The 16,575-nt window shown below is 43.9% G+C and overlaps 1 protein-coding gene across 2 annotated transcripts in view; it reads right to left on the reverse strand.

Moving 5' to 3' along the window:
• Positions 1-4,272: 4,272 nt before the first annotated feature.
• Positions 4,273-16,575, reverse strand: part of RTN1 (reticulon 1) — a gene marked incomplete at its 5' end in the record, with an annotated part of 123,164 nt that continues 110,861 nt past the window's right edge. For both annotated transcript variants that reach the window (XM_080346106.1, XM_080346107.1), the window contains 6 exons: positions 4,273-5,029; positions 6,801-6,859; positions 6,949-6,995; positions 7,381-7,450; positions 8,344-8,482; positions 9,464-9,671. In XM_080346106.1, the coding sequence (XP_080202232.1) occupies positions 4,987-5,029; positions 6,801-6,859; positions 6,949-6,995; positions 7,381-7,450; positions 8,344-8,482; positions 9,464-9,671 (566 nt within the window). In that variant the 3' untranslated portion in view covers positions 4,273-4,986. The remainder of the gene's footprint in view (positions 5,030-6,800; positions 6,860-6,948; positions 6,996-7,380; positions 7,451-8,343; positions 8,483-9,463; positions 9,672-16,575) is intronic.

Below are 16,575 nucleotides of genomic sequence, written 5' to 3' on the forward strand. Positions count from 1 at the left end.
TAGAACTGGCAAGTCACAGGCATCTGACTTACTAGCCCACGGTTACTTGGCTTAGATGCTGACCAGAGGAGAGCACCAACAGATGGTGATCTGACTGTTCACGTATGAGCAAACACCAAAGACAAGGAAACAAACAGTTCAGGTAAGAGAGAAGCAAGTCAAGCCCACATACCTACTTACAGTCAAATCCCATTTCTCTGCACACCTGTGGAGAAGGATCATCCATTCTCAGTATCTTTCCCCTACTGTGGCAGAGAACAAGGTTTTGCCACTCTCTCCTGTGAAGGTGCTGAGCAGTAAGAAAGCCTGGCAGAAACGAGCAGAGACCATTCCTCTTTCCATTTTCAGGCAATGCAACTATTGACTCTTATCAGCAGACAAGTCTCATCCTTATCCAAATACCACATGTCCTGCAGGAGCTGCATGTGCCAGCCAGTCTTACCAGGTTCCTTAAACCAGCAGCATCACTCCAGTGATTCCTGACTTCCCGGGAAGTTCATGTGCAGGTTCACTGATGGAGCATCTTTTAATTCCAGGCCTGAGAAAAGAATATATTAGGAAGAGCCAGGAAGAAATACATCACACTTGGTGTTTACAAACACATGGGCTTGCCACATATTTCCCTGTGCCCATATGGAGAAGGAACGGTTGATAAGCTTATAGCTGACTGACTCATAACCCACTGGGACAGGGATGGGAGCCAGCTGACATCTGAGAGCGAGCAGGGAGAGAGCAAAAGCTATCAGGAGGAAGATGGACTCTCTTTAACTGGATTAGCTCTTCACAGAATTGTTCTTATCTCCTCCTCGTTCCAGGACTTTCCTGACACTAATGTGTTTTATGACCCTACTCTCACTAGATTAATATTAAAGAGTAGAGGAAGCATAAAAGAGATCAGTAAGCTCGGAGGCAAATACATAGCCTAGAAGAAGAGTGAAATACTAGCAAAGCACTGAAACACAGAGAATCAAACCAAACAATGTTAGAAAGTATTCACACTCCACATCAAACTAGCAATGGATTATTCATTCCAAGGTACATAGACAGATAGTCAAGTGACATAAAGAATTGACAGAGCTCTTCAGTAACTATTGAACCTCTCCTTAACAGGCAGTAGTTTAGGAAAAGGCTTATGAAGTTTCTGGGAGGTACAGGTGAAACCACAAAAAAGATACTTTAAAGTCATACAGCCTAAAAAAGACACATTTGTAGTTGTAGAGATTCTAACAATTCTTTTTCTCCTGCCAGCACACCGCTCCTGATTTCATATCCCCAAGCTAGATTTAAACTGGTTTCAGTTCAAACTAGCACAGCCATTTGGGCTGGCTTTTGAAGGTAAGCTCAGCAGGACGACCTGTTATTTTCCTTGGAAGGCAGCACCACGTCAAGCAGTTCAAAACACAGTTTCTCTACACCAGCCAGCCAGTTCTCAGCCATGGAAATGCCTCATCCAGACCTGTCCTTGTATCTAAAGAAGCCTCGCAGCTGAGACACCCACCTTAGAAACATCTCATATTCCTCTCCAGAAAGGGAATATCAATATCTCAAACTACCCAGAGATAGAGCATGAGAGAAACTGCTTGGGCAAGGTATGCAGCACACACCAAACTCCAACTACCTGAAAAACCTCCCTCAGCTAGGTGGGTCTTCAAAACGTCCATACACTTGTATGTCTTGTTAAAGCAGCCTTTGAACTATGGGGACAATCTGACTCCCAAAGCGATGTCCAGGTTCCTCTGGCAAGGAACATCTGAAGACAAAATGTAAGTGTGATGCCCTTCTCTCCTCCACCGTTTTACCCAGGCTGTGTGAGCTGCTTCCCAGGTTTCACCTGTTAGAAAACATCACGAGTTTGCAGCTTTCACCAGTCAAGCTTGTCTACAGCTGCTCTTCACTTTGAATGCAAATGAAGATCAGAAACAAAAGGGCTTTACAGCTTGTTTACCTCAGAGCACAGCTCATCCATGGGTGCAAGTCATTGTGGTATCTTCAGCCATCTACTGTAATCACACTAAAATATTTTAAAACATAGAGCTCAGTGTTGGTTCTTTTTTTCCTCAGTTTTTGAAAACCAAAAAAGATGGAGGTATAGACCCTCTCCATGGTGCGTCTCTGTGAATGAGACTTATTGGGGAACACCAAAGGCATCACAAGCTCTCACTCCCTATCTGCACAGGGCTCTGGCATTGCAAGCTGTATAGCAGGACCATGAGCTACCAGAGGTTTGCAAACAAGACTTATGGAGCGTTGGGCATGATGGCTTTCTCCAATCTTCCATGTTCAAAGGTATCACAGTGCTGCTGTCACCCCAGTAAGGTGATGGTGGCCATGGGCAGCACAAGCAATCCAAGCCCTGGTTGAACACCTCTGCTTCACGTACATCCCAGCGTGGTCTTCCAAATTGGTTCCACCCACGTTAACCCATCTCAGCTGCTCAGCAGCACTTGCCCACTTGCAGGTTGTGACTGTCAAGTACATGGAAAGTCAGTGTGACTGCAAGGAAGTTTGGGAGCTGGGTTGGAATGGTGGGATGTGAGAAAAGAGAGAAGGGTATGGGTTGGAGAGGTGGGTGTGAGGGGGTATGGTCAAGGAAATGAGTGGAGGGCTGTGGGTTGTGAGAGAGGGGGATGCTGGAGGAGACAAGAATGCGAGTCTTGGTCTCTATCGGTTTAGGCTCTACAGAGTATTTGGACTCTGCCACAAGGTTTTCTTTTATGTGGTTTCCAAGTATATGGGAGATGGAGCCTTTTTCTCCTGCTTAGGGCTCAGTATTGCAAAAGGCTGCTCTTGGATATAACTGCATTGCTGATGCTGGGAAAGAACACGTTTATGGGACCAGTGGGATGCAACATTAAATGTGCACATTTTTAAAATTAGCCCATTGGACCCGCATACTCATCTGGTAGGTAATGAGAGCTCTGAAGACCAGCCTTTGTCCTCAAGGACACTCACATGGGCTGTGCTGTCTCCCTTGGAGATACAAGGAGTACACTGGCCATTTGAATGCACTCGTAGGAACGTGGAAGAGGCACCTAATGCTGGGGGTAGGTGTTGAATTTTAACTCCTGGCTGCAAACTGCACACCCTAAAAAAACATATTCCAATTGATCAAAAGCAACATATACCATATTGAGGCATTCTGTTTTTCATTGAGAAAAAGTGTTCATATCTAGCTACAGGTGACATTTAAAAGACAGTCTAGTATTTTTAAATAAGAGCAAAGAACAATGTTTAAATACAAATATTAAATTAAAATAAGGGTATTTGAGATTCCTCATAAGAATTGTTTCTTATGAATTCCTCATACCATTGTTTCTACCAACCCTCATGTGCATTTGGGTTGTATGTTTATACACAGCCAAACCGAACTGTAGCCTGACCTAGGACAGAGGTCACCATGTCCATGGGAAAGTGAGATGAAGGCAAATTAAATTAATCTCAGGAATGACTTCAATTCAGAAAGTTGGGATAAGTGCATAAGGATCTAGATGTTCATAGAAAATAATAAGTTCTGTATAAAAACTTTCGTGATAGAAAAAGAGAAAAACTTTGATTTGGCTGAAAATGTTTTTATGTTCACTTTTCTTTTTATTTTTGTACAATAAAGATTTTTCATGGGTATGTTCCACAAATGGGTAAATCATTCAGCACTAAACTGATTGTTTGTTTTGAAGCACTTTAGATAACGTTCAACAGCTGTTTCTCTTGCCTGATGGTCCACGAACAGCAAATGCCAACATTTAAAAGCCTTCACCTTTGACGGAGAGTAAAGGTTTAATTCAGTTCCCAACCTCTGAGTTCAGTATCAGTCCCAAGGTTTAAAACAGATTTCAAAGAACAGCTTTGGATATGAGAGTAACATGAAGATAAGGAAACTAAAAAGTCCTTCGTGTTGTGCTGACCCCTCCCATAGTGTGTTGCTTATGATTTGCACAAGGTGCAAATGGAGGAAAACACAATTATTCACGTTCCTCTTATTTGCTAACAACACCAACCAAAAAAACAAACTATGTGCAAAGATCTTTTATTTCTGTTCTTTCCTCATCAAGATGTGAAACTGATGGATGAGCTACATACTACAGGCGATCTGGTTGTTGGACTTTACCATTTTATAAGGGTGAAGCGTGTGTGGATCATGAGAGGTGAGACAGAGAGAAAACGCTTCTTTGCACATTATGTGTCCAGTTTGCAAATGTCAAGATAATCCCAGTGGCAACAAGAAGGAGAACTTTTACATTTAGTAACATTTATTTCTGCATTCGGTATCAAGTACATAAGTGCAAATATTCAGAGTCCATAATTAAGTCAATTAGGAACTACAGAGAATGTAATACAAATTGTAATAAATTTAACATGCTGTAACTTTCCAGTTACCATACATGTAAATCAGCCTGTCAATCCCTTACGACAAAAGTACTGGGTTTTCTTTTCACCTTTTTGAGTTATACAAAACTGATTACCATAAGTACCGATTACTGTTCATTTTATTTGTGCTGGAAAACACTAAAACATCAGTCTACAATTCTATATAGTTAATAAAGATGAATCCAACCAGCAACCCAGTGACGTAGAAGCAATTTTAACTATTGCATCGGTGCGCTAAGCAGGAAAGCCCCTAGCCACATGTAACATTAAAAGTTATAGAAGCAATGCCAATAGAAGAAGGAAAAACACTAAAAAAATAAAATAAAAAAAGGTCAATATTATTTAGGCTCTCACCATCATGCACTTTATAAGCAACACAAAAAACCACATCTAGTACACTTTTCTCTTTACTATACTTTAGTGCTTGACACAAGTGATTGCAAATATTCTAAGTGCAGAAGCAGCAGGGGAAAAGCACTGCTTCCGAATTTTATGTTTCTAATATTATGGTGTCGAGAAAATAAGAACAATAAGTTTGCAGTAAGGTGTAAGAATAGAATTGTTTCACTCCAGATTTCCCCATTATTCACTACTATAGTCGACGAATTTTTGATGTCTGCTTTACTCTGCCTTTCTCTTAGCACCTGGGATTTTAGCTTGAATCCTAGAAATAAAGAAGAAAAAAAAAAAGAAGGATTATATGGTCAAGCTGCTATTCCAACCCAGCAGATCCCCACTTGGAATCTTAGCCAGGGACAATCTTCTCTTTAGCTTGTGTTTGGTGTGTTGTTTCAACAGGTGGATTGGACACTAATGAGGAAAAGGGGTGATGCCCACCTGGGTGTTCTTACAGGCCCCTAGTTGTTAATGGCCCAGGTTTTGATGGTTCATGTAACCATGAGAGATGCTCAGAGATATGCTCCCCAACTTCATTATTCTACAATGATGTATGGTGTATTGGAAGCCAGGAATGAAGTTTAAAGAAAGAATTTTGAGTACAGACTTTCATCCCACCCAAGTCTAAGTGTTTTGCCAAATCACAGAAATACTGTCTGGAAAGGAGTCCTGGAAGTCTTTGAATAAAACTCCTACCTGAGGCAGGACTACCACCAATGCTAGATCAGGTTGGCCACAGCTTTGTCTTGCTGCACCTTGAAAACCTCCAAGGAGGGAGGTTCTGGTACCTCCCCACGTAGCCTGCTCCAGTGCTGTCCTAATCTCCTAGTGAAGAAGTTTCTCCTGATGTCCAACATCAACCTCCTAAGCTGGATTTACCTGGGTATAACATCTGCCACTATTCAGAAGTGTTTGGCTCCATCATCTTGTAACTTCCCATCAAGTACTGATAGGTTGCTGTGAGATGCTCCTTAGCTCCCTCCTCACCACGCTAAACAAACACAGTTTCCTCAGCATCTCCTTGTGGGTCACTCGCTCCCTTTACCTCACCATTTTGTTACTTTCCATTGGATACGTGTAATTCAGTCAACTTTTGCAAAGCCAGAGATATAAACTGCTGAGATGTCTGCATCTACCTTCCAGCCCAGCCATCCTGCTTCAGTAATTCTCAAGCATCGAGAACTATGCTTAGACCCTCGCTGTGCCCTTAGAGATCCCACAAAAGCTTGTGATACAGGTAACACATTAGGAACTAGAGCAGACTGGATCAAAAATTTCATCCAGGTCTTCTGCATGTTCCATGGTGGCCTGAGACACTCAAGACCATGGTGCTTCCAGGTATTTTCTTTCTGTATCAGGGCAGTGTTCTAATTCCCACTTTATTCACTAGCGGTGTTATTAACTTCAAAGGACACAGTCCCTGAATGCAAAAACCCAGGCTGGGGGTGGCCAGTGGGGAAGGGAGTTAACATATTCCTCTGGTTTGTCTTGGCCAGGTAAAAGTATGGACATCAGTCCCTGGTTGGGCAGGAGATGGGAGAGAAGGATGTAGGGGCACAGCTCTCAGCTGGGGACCGTGTTCCTCTGGGGATCTGCCCTCCCACAGGCTCCTGCACACCACGAGTTCAGAGTTCAGAGAAGGGCAATGAAGCTGGTGAACAAGTGACATGATAAGAGGAAATGACCTCAAGTTGCGTCAGAGGAGGTTCAGATTGGATATTAGGAAAAAATTCTTCACAGAAAGGGTTAAGTACTGGAACAGGCTGCCCAGGGAGTCACCATCCCTGGAGGGGTTTAAAGAACCTGTAGATGAGGTTCTTAGGGATGTGGGTTAGTGCTGGAGTTAGGTTAATGGTTGGACTCGATGATCTTAAGGGTCTCTTCCAACCAAAATAATTCTATGATTCTATGATTCCATGCCATGAGTGGGGGAGAAGACCACAGGGCACAGTGTCCTCAAGACCACCCAGCTCGTAGCCACCCCCAGTGCACCACAACCTCACAGCAAGACTTTTGGTCCAGTCTGCTGCTGAACTCACTTTGCCACAACAGTGTTTATGTGGGTCCGGACCAGTCCCAAGTATTGATCAATCTGTGCCTGCAAAGAGCAAAAGGAGATCAAGTCAATTAGGTATCAACAAGGCAGAACCACCCAGAAGCCCGACCACACCATGCGGACAGACTTACTTGGTACTTGTCATATACAACAGGGAGAGTAAACATTGACACCACAGCTGAGGAGAAAAAGAGCACACTGTTAGATTCCTGCCCACCAGATCCCTCCAGAGAAGAGACCTACTTCTGTGACAAACACGTATCATGCCACCCGGTCAGCTGATCCACCAGGGATCTTTGTATTAAAAATGAACTTTGCTCAAACCTCCCAAATATGGAATTTCCCATTGCTCTGGGACCAGTAGCTGCAAAACCGTAAAACACAAATTAGTTCTAGCAGGAGGGACAGTGTAATGGGAATAATGAATATTTAGTGGAAAGGAAAATAAAAGTTGATGGTTTAACTGTGGGGAAGGCACAATGAGGATACGCTGTTTTGTCTAAGTAGATACCACGAGGGAGTTCAAGTTAAAAATAGATTTTAAAAGAAATGTTGATTTTTACCCATTATCAGAAGAGTCAGGCCATTGAAGAGGGCTCCCACGTAAGTCAGCAGCCACATTAGTACTGCAAACTAAATTAAAGACTGATCATTACATCACCTCCGGTGTCAGCATAAGAAGAAATTAGTGCACTTAACTAGCTAAGATAATAGCACATTAGCCCTTTTTAATGTGTAAGGGGCCTTGTTAAGTAAGACACATTAGGAACTAGGTACTTTTTCTGGGTGTATAAACCCCATTCTCCATTATGCTGTTCACTGCTTCTAACCCTCTTAGCTGAGCTTTCATGTATATTTAGAGCTTAATTGCATACATTTAGGGGTCTGCATTGAGCATGGCATAGGCAGATTTCTGCATCCCATTGTAACGATGGCAGGGGTCATCCCACACAGGTTAATGACAGCCCCACAGTGATAACCCCCGTGACTGACAGCTCTCGAGGCTGGGAGATGGGTACATTTTCTAAAACTCTTTAGTAATTTAGGAGTCTAACCCTAAAGTCTCCTCTCTCAATGATCTTTCCTTTTCTCTGAAGGACATCTACCAGGGTTTAAGGCTGAAAATAAACATCCCGGCAGGGAGGGAAAAAAGACCTTCCTCCATAGCAGGAAATGCCACCATTAGAGGAAATCCAAATTAACACAAGTATTAGCAGGGAATACACCATTTTGTGGCAAAGTCATAAAAAGCATGACACAGAGATGCTTCTAGAACTACAGTGGTGCTAAGCTGGTCTTAAAATTTTTATAATTCCTGTATTACAGATCAATACATTCAAAAGCAGTTTGCCAAACTTCTAAACTGCTGGAAACAAGCAGTTTGTAAATTAAAAAGGAGAGCAGCTTGTCTATTAGGAGCTATACAAAACTAGGTTTTATGATGGCACCGTCAATATGGGAAGCAGCACTTTGAAATGTAGACTGATCCTCTAGAGAGGGGTTAAAAATATTTAAAGCAATCCTACTTTTAAAGAATCCACGAGGTCCTGAACGAGAAAGAGTCTCCTCAGCTCTTTGACTGTGCTGTTGACGTACAGCTGGAGACAGTCTGTGTATTTCTGAATCTGGTCCTGTGAAAGATTCATTTCCATCTCCAAGTAGGCTCTGCCATAAAAACACAGGTCCAGTTACAAACCCGGGCAGGTTCACCGGCCGTTCATGCTCGTGCCCGTCTGCCCCATCACTCCCTCCTCCCCTGACCTAACTTCTTTGTGCTGGAGCAACGTGTCCCCCTTCCTGAAGGCACAGAGCCACCAGACAATGTCTTTGCCTTGCGTGACCCATCTCCTCGGGCAATCGCAGGCTGAAGCAGGGCTGTTTGCCTCCAGCCTTGTCCTCTCCCCACGCAGAGCCTGGTCTTGATGGGATCTCTCTCTTCACCCCATGAGAATGGGGATGCCAATCCCAGCTGGGGGGGGCACGGGTTCCCCACAACCTTCTATGCAACACTGCTGCTCAAGTCAAACAGAAGGAGCAGCACCCCAATGAGACTTTTGTTCGGTATGTGTGTTTGCAAACCAGGTCGGATCCGTGACCTGTTTTACCAACTTGTTGGCACAGCAGAGGAGAAGGGATGGCTGCTGTCCTGGAGCAAACCACCCCGAGGAGGGTGGGGAGGGCACCGGCGTTGGCACTGGCACCAGCCCCTGGGGTGATGGATTGTCACATCACAGCCAAGCAGCGCTGGAGAAAAGATATAAATAGTTTCCCTCTACGCTCAGAGGAGTGTACCCAGAAACAACACCCTTCCTGCTTGCAGAGATACTGTGTTATCAGTAGCTCTAATGAAACTCTCTGTGTTTGCTTAAAATTTTCTGGATTTTTTGAACTTCAGGAAAAAAATACCCTCATCTCAGAGGACAATGGCTTTTGTGTTGTTTTCTTTTTTTATTTATTTGTTTTTCTCCCCAGGATCTGAGCCAATAGAGCCTTACAGCTCTTGAGACACCGGGCAACAGAAAAAATTATTTCCCCTGTTATGAACAAGAAAAGAATTTTATCCAGTAAAAAAGCAATGTGAATTGCCACGGGGAATGGATCCTTCACAAGATAAACGGCTCCTGGCCATGACTGCAAATCACTCACTTGAAGGGGTGGCCCTCGTCCGTCTTCTGCACAGCCTGTAGGACCGATTTGTAGATTCTGAAGCTAATGGTGGCCGAGAGGCCGGCGAGGGCCAGGTAAGCCACAACGCTGACGACGCTGAACTGGGTCAGGGAGAAGAGCAGCAAGAGGAGGCTGCCGAACATGATCCCTGTCTGCTTGATGTCACGCCAGTACAACAGGTCGATAGCTGGAGAGAGAAAACCAACATGTTAAAGGCAGGAGCTGGAAGGGCATCAAGGATGGTCACCATGGCCTCTGAGATGCTCACAGTTCTTGCAGGAGGGTGAAGGGAGGAGTGATGCTCCTGCTCACATCAGCATCGACAGGAACTCCTCAACAGAAGCACTGAAGTCATTTCAGCAACACACTGAGGAAATGACAACTGATGTCCTACTTGAAATCCTGGTATTTCATGCATCTGTGTCTGAGTTAGAGAAGATGGATGAAGATCTCCAGCTGCAGTGTGGTGGGTCCCTTACAGCAGCAAGACAAAAGCAAGCTGGGGTTTGTGTTGTTGCTAGGGCTGTATGGATGTTTTTACCCTAATTTGCATTTAGCTACTCTGCAAACTGGAGTTTTTTATTTTATTTTATTGTTTGGCTACAAGTCCAAATGCTAAATGCTTGATCAAAGCATTTTCAAATTTTGGTTGTTGATAAATGAGTGAGAAAGTTTGGGGCTAGCCACAATAAACCAAGTTCCCACCCAAAGATTTGACAATAGGTTTTTGTTATTTCTTAAGCTTTGAGAAAGGAAAGGACTTGTTTTACCACTGCTTAACAGGTACATGAGTAGGAAACCGTTTTTCAGATGGGACCTTAAAATACAGAATAAATCTCTTTTGCTACTGCAAATACAACCATATCAGACATACTAAAAAAAACCCCTTTTCTGCTTGTTCAATAACTTTCCTTGTCTAGATCCATGGGAGGTGTTATTTAGAACAAAGCAAGTGCAGGAAATAGTTTTCAATCAATATATTTTTACATTTGTTATGCAGTTAATTTTGACAGTCTTATGTAGTTAATTACAACCCCTCCAGCAAGCAATTTTACCATCAGTAGTAGCCACTATAAAAGCAAAATTTTGTGAAATTTTGTTTCTGTATATTCAGTCCACAAAGGCGACCATAATTTCTTTACACCGATTCTTCATCCAGCCAAAGAACATGCTCATGACAATCTAAACAAAACAGCTCTCATTTCACACACTGCACAAGTCCTCATGAACAGCTTGAACACACCACCAGCCAAACAGATTTCATAGATGCCACTTGTCAAATCATTCTGAACAAAGAGTAAATTCAGGAAAACTGCAATCTGTCCCAAAAAAATCTCACAAATACAAAAAGAAACAAAATTAATCCAGCCTCGTAGTTCTTATCATCTAATCTCCAAAAATTGTGAGTCACCACAGAATGTTTGCCTTGAGTCAATGAGCTATATTACTCATTACTGTTACACATATTAGCATTGCTTTTCAAAGTGATGGGCTTGAATGCAAAAATTGCTGTTGAATGACTGAGCTCTTTTCTCTTCATGCAACACTCACATCCTACTATATTTTCCACCAATATACACAGTATAATAACTTTCATATTTATAGTGTCGGTGTTCAGCTCTTCACCTGTGAACAGATCTATGGACTGAGTTCAGTGTTGGTCCCTGCTACACAAAAAATGTGTGGGCAGGCTGGAGAGGGTGCAGAGAAAGACCACAAATATGGTCGAAGGACTTGGAAGGCTGATGTAAGAGGCAAGGCTGAGAGAACTGGGTTTGTTCAGCCTGGAGAAAAGAAGGCTTAGGGGAGACCTTGTCATCATGTTCCAGTATTTAAAGGGTGGCTACAAAGATGGAAACTCCCTTTTTACAAGGAGTCCCATGGAAAAGACAAGAGGTAATGGGTGCAAGTTACTCCTGGAGAGATTCTGGTTGGACACAATAGGGGAATTTTTCACCATGAGAACAATCAGCCATTGGAATCATCTCCCCAGGAAAGTGGTGGATTCCCCACCACTGGACACTTCTAAGATGCAACTGGACAGGGTGCTGGGCCATCTTTGGGTTTGCTTTTGCCAAGAAAGGTTGGACCAGATGATCCTTGCGGCCTCTTCCAACCCGGGATTCTATGATTCTGTGACTCCATGAAAGCCGAGGGATGGGGATCTTGGTGGTACGTGCTGGGGTCCTGAGTGCTGACTTTACAACGCAGGGACTGGGCCAGAGTCTTTCCAGACACATGCTCAGGTCTCTCTCCTGCAGAAACCCAGGACTATGGACTAGGAAATGCTCTATAATGCAGTTATGAGGTTGTCAGAGCATGCACCTGTGTCGGGGAGTTTAGTGTCAGACACAGCTGTATTGATGCAGGAAGCTGAGTCTCCACAAATTACTTGTTTTGAGGTGCTGGAGTGAGCAACTCACAAACCATCCTTACAAAATGCCATCCAGAACACAAACGTGCAGTTTTCACCATTTTCCATACCCTTTTTCAGTCCAGGTGCTGCAAAATTCTGCAGCACAGCACAGCAACTGGCATGCTGTCACCAGCTAGCATTTGGACAGGAGGTATTATTCACAGACCGATCATTCTTAGGCTTAAAAATTCCACTGTCAGAGGGCAGTATTGGAAATTTATGAAAATCTCACTTATTGAGATATGTACATTTTCTATCACACAATACCCTCACGTTAAATGAAATGAGCACACATGAGCTGGCTCGGGATGCTGTATGTCAACATCATCTGCTGATGAAAAAGGCCACGCACCAGGGGAAAACACTACTTGGGATGTAGATGGTAGATCAGCAAACAAATGAGAGCTGAGCAAAGAAATGCAAAAGCCCACCTCAGTAGAGTTTTCTGAGTTAGTGCCAATTGATTATAAGACCTGAAATGAGCAACTGAGCCCAGTCTCATCCTTTCCAGTATCTTCTGCCTCATATTCCTGCAAACTGGAAGTGTGCGGTAGTCTCAGGCAGAGAGATGCCAAACTGCATTTTCTCATTCCCCTCAGCAAGGAAGATGCTGAATGACTCAAGACAAACTTGACGAGGTATGTGTATACACTAAAACTTACCCCTTACTGCCACAAAATGACTGAGATATTTACTGAGTTGTATCAGGTAAGGAAAGACCTGCCACAACCCAGAGCAAGATGGGCAGAGGCCAAATGACACAGTTCTGGGGACATGTCCATGCATGAGAGAGGAGGTGAAGAGGCAGCTGGCCTCTTTCACCAGCCAAACGAGACCTGGGAGAGAGGGATCTCATCTCTTTTAGACCTGAAGGCAAATATTCCCATGTGCATGGAAAAAAATGTGTGCCAACTGCTAGGTGGACAAACCTCAGCACAGAGAAGGGAGATACGAGTTGAATGATCTTTACACAGTTGTCCCAGTGCCCAGGTCCAGCCTTGAGACACAGCCCCTCCACCCACAGCCTCCAGCAGGTCAGTTAGGTTCTATGAGTGAGGATTTTCAGGGCAGGAACCAAATCTGCCTTCTCCTCCTCCCCTAGGGAGAAGGAGATGAGCCAAACCACTGAGCAGACCCCTCAGGCAGGGAAGGGGGAGAGTTCAGAGCCAGAAGTCAGTGGAGACTTGTGGGGTCCAGCCACAGTCTGTGGGCTTTCCTGGAGAAAGCACTTTTTGTTTTTGCCAACAGGCCTCAAGGGTTTGAGCTGTATCAGTTCCCCTGGAATTTAAATGCTGCTGAAAACACCTGAGCTATGTGTCAGAGCCAGTTTTGGTCCTTCAATTGCAGCTTCAGTCACTTCAAAAGGTTTTACCTTATTTTTGTCCTGCATTTCCTTACATAAACAAATCTCCCCTAAAAGCAGTCAGATGCAAACTGGGTGCAGGATCTCCTAGCTGGGATCCTTTGCCTGGCTTCCTCGGGGTGCTGTTTTCTCCTGTAAACATTTACACCAGAGAAAACATACCTGTCACATCGGTGTCTGTTATTGTAGATAGATACCAAGGGCCAAAACCATGAGAAATCTGCTCCTTCACCATCAGGTGAATCCAGGACTGGGTGCTTAAACCCCCTACACACCCGTTTTTTATTCTGAACGGGAATTAAAATGAAAGATGAGGTTGTCCACCACACTTACATGTCTGTTTTCAGTTTAATCTCATATTATTATAAAACTGATTAAGATGGCAAAAAACTCCCTCAAACACTCACTGAACCCCTGGGTTTATTGCCTTTCAACAGGTCAGAAAATATAAATGGTGGTCTGAGCCTTTGATGAAGAGTAGCTGCCTGCACCCCTTCCTTCACGTGCCAAAGAGACAACCCCTAGGCTCAGACCAGCCTCCCCAGCATCTGGGGATGACGTTGATGCTAAGACAGATGTCAAGTCTGGCTCTTACGTGGGTACAGCATCCCGCACATAAATTAGGGGAGAGGGGATCCCTCATGGCATGAGTTAATGGCATAATAATTACATGCTTGGCTCAGTCTACAGGGAAAGAATAGAAGGTCCTGGTGTGGGGAAGGGTTCTGCAGGCACTGGGTGTGCTGCAGACAGTGTGTGAGTGTGCACAGCACAGCCCAGACCCACACAATGGCATGATTCTGAGCAACGCACGCTGAATATGCATGAAGCAGGAGGCTGGTGCCACGTGAGCCTGTCGATATGTGACGTGCATGAAATTGGGCAGTGGGTCAGCCTGCCCGGCTAAGATACACTTCAGAGAGCCCAAGTGCCAACTTCAGACTGCCTAAAGTTTGCAGCTGGGATTTGCAAACAGGGTTTTGCAAAAACAGGCACCAAAATCAGCCTCAGATCCATTGAGGTTGGGGTTAATTTTGTTTCGAAAGTCCCAACTCTAAAATCCTGACCATGCCCATTAAGATGCAGAAGCTGTTCAGCTGTAGCTTTCTGCAATCTCCCTTTAGCCTCCTGGAGGAGGGAAGCAGTGTCGTTCACTTTGCGCTCTATCCAGTACAACACACCAGAGCTCTGGCTCATTTGTGGAGGCATAAAAGGACTCTGGGTTTTGCCAGAACTGCCTCAGACTCAAAAGTATTTGTATTTATTAAGGAGGACTTGCGAGACATCTCTAAGACAGCAGTGCTGCAGGTCACTGCAACTGCCTTTGAAGAATTTCTCTGGAGAAGCGTGTCTGATGAGCTATTTATCTGAAAGTAACCCCTGCCTGTGTTTTTGAACTGACAGCAAAACTTGTAAAATGTTACTCAAGTAGCCTTCTGTTTGAAAGAAAAAGTTTTCAAGGGTGCCACATGGGTGATTCAACGATGCTTCATGTTATGATTTCATCTCATTAAACTAATGTGAGTTCTCCATTTGGGGCCAACCCCCAGACTAATGATGCACAAAGGTGAACTCTGTGGTACAAGCAACCACTTGTTAATGTGAGTAGCTGGTAAATACCCACGTTTGTGAGGCAAGCTAAAAGTAACCTGACAAATAGAAGTAACGGCAGCAGCATGCAATGCTTGTGCCAGCGAGGAACTGCTCCTGAGTACAGTGCCTGAAAGCTCTCCCAGCTCTCATCATGGTTTTCAGCAGAAAATGTTTCTGCTCCTCAATATTTGGCATCAAGAAAAGCCAGAAGACAGACGTGGGTGCTGGAAAGAGCAGTTCTGGAGGTGAGGGGTAAATAACTTGAGATGGCCACAGTGGACCAAGTAGTGATGCTCCTGCATCCATTCTCCTTGGAACCTGGTGGAAACATGAGGGCTGGGTTCTGGTGGTTTAGGTGGTCCCCAGGAGGACCATGATGTGGTGCAGCTGCAGCCCAAGGCTGCTGAGCAGAGATCCCAGAGGGAGAACAGAGGATCCAAACCAATTTGTAGCTAAAATTTCCTCATGCTTTCAGACTCCTGCGTGGTTATGTCTTTGAAAAAAAACCTTTGTAAGAGAAATGAGGATTTTTCCATTGTATGTCTCAAAGAAAGCATTTTAAGAAGACAATTCATGAAGATCAACTGAGCACAGACTGCACAATTCCTATCTTCCATGGCTTCTCCCTCCCTTCCTCTGAAAACCTCTTCTTCAGACTTCGTAAGTTTTCCCTCTACTGCAACAACTGTATGAAAAACGAAGATGCATCAAGCAGCATTTACATGAAAGTTAGTAAGAAGTGTGTGCAAAATCCTTGTATCCAGCCTTCAAATGAGGCCCATGGGCCTTAATGATCAAATAAAAGGTTATATGCTCTTCAGCATACTAATAACAGCCTTGGATGTGATCAGGCTGCCCGCCCCACAATGAAGGTCCCACTGGGCCTACTTAGGAGGTAAAATCAATGGGTTGTACAGCTTCATTCCCTATGTAATAGAAGTATTAATGAGAAGTGAGAAAAACTTGTCTATGCACAGCCTTTAATCCTGTATATAGTATAATATTGTAACTTCATAAATATAAATTACTTCATAAGTAATTTCTCAGACCTACCGGGTGTGAAAATACCAGGAAACCTAATTTAGGAAGCATTGTTGCAACAATATTTGACAACAGATGCAACAGATCTTTAGGTCTTTGAATAGAAGTAAATATGGCTCACACTCAAATTCCAGTTTGCAGCTTTAACCACAAACTGCAGGACCAGCCCTTCCCTCTTCACTCCAGTGAAGGATCCAATGTGACTATTGCTGCCCTCTCCACAACAGATCTGATTCAAATGGAATACAGATGGATACACCATTTAATGAGCAGTCTGGTGCCTTCAAGAGACTGCTGTGATTAACAGCAGAGCCAAGACAGAATATCTGTGCTGTTTCATGAGGCAACTCTCCTTATACTTTATCTCCAGCCTTGAGGGATCTCTCCATACTTCTACCTCTTGTACACACTTTGTCCATTAACTTCCTGTCATCAATTCAGCTTTATAACTCTATCATCCAAGACTCGATCTGAAAGTTCAGACTGTTGCTCCCAAAACCTTGATGAAAAGAGAACTGGAGCAAGAATAAGACCAGGAAAAAGGAAAATCTTGATATAGGACACCCCCCAGGTTAAATACTACTCCATTTGCAGGATCAAGATGTGAGCAAAAAATTACTGATTGATTGCCTCCTGTGAGGCACCAGAGTGGGCTTGGGTAGACAGAAGAGAATTGGC

The sequence above is a fragment of the Nesoenas mayeri genome (assembly GCF_963082525.1).
Source record: "Nesoenas mayeri genome assembly, chromosome: 5".
Taxonomy (NCBI): Eukaryota; Metazoa; Chordata; class Aves; order Columbiformes; family Columbidae; genus Nesoenas; species Nesoenas mayeri.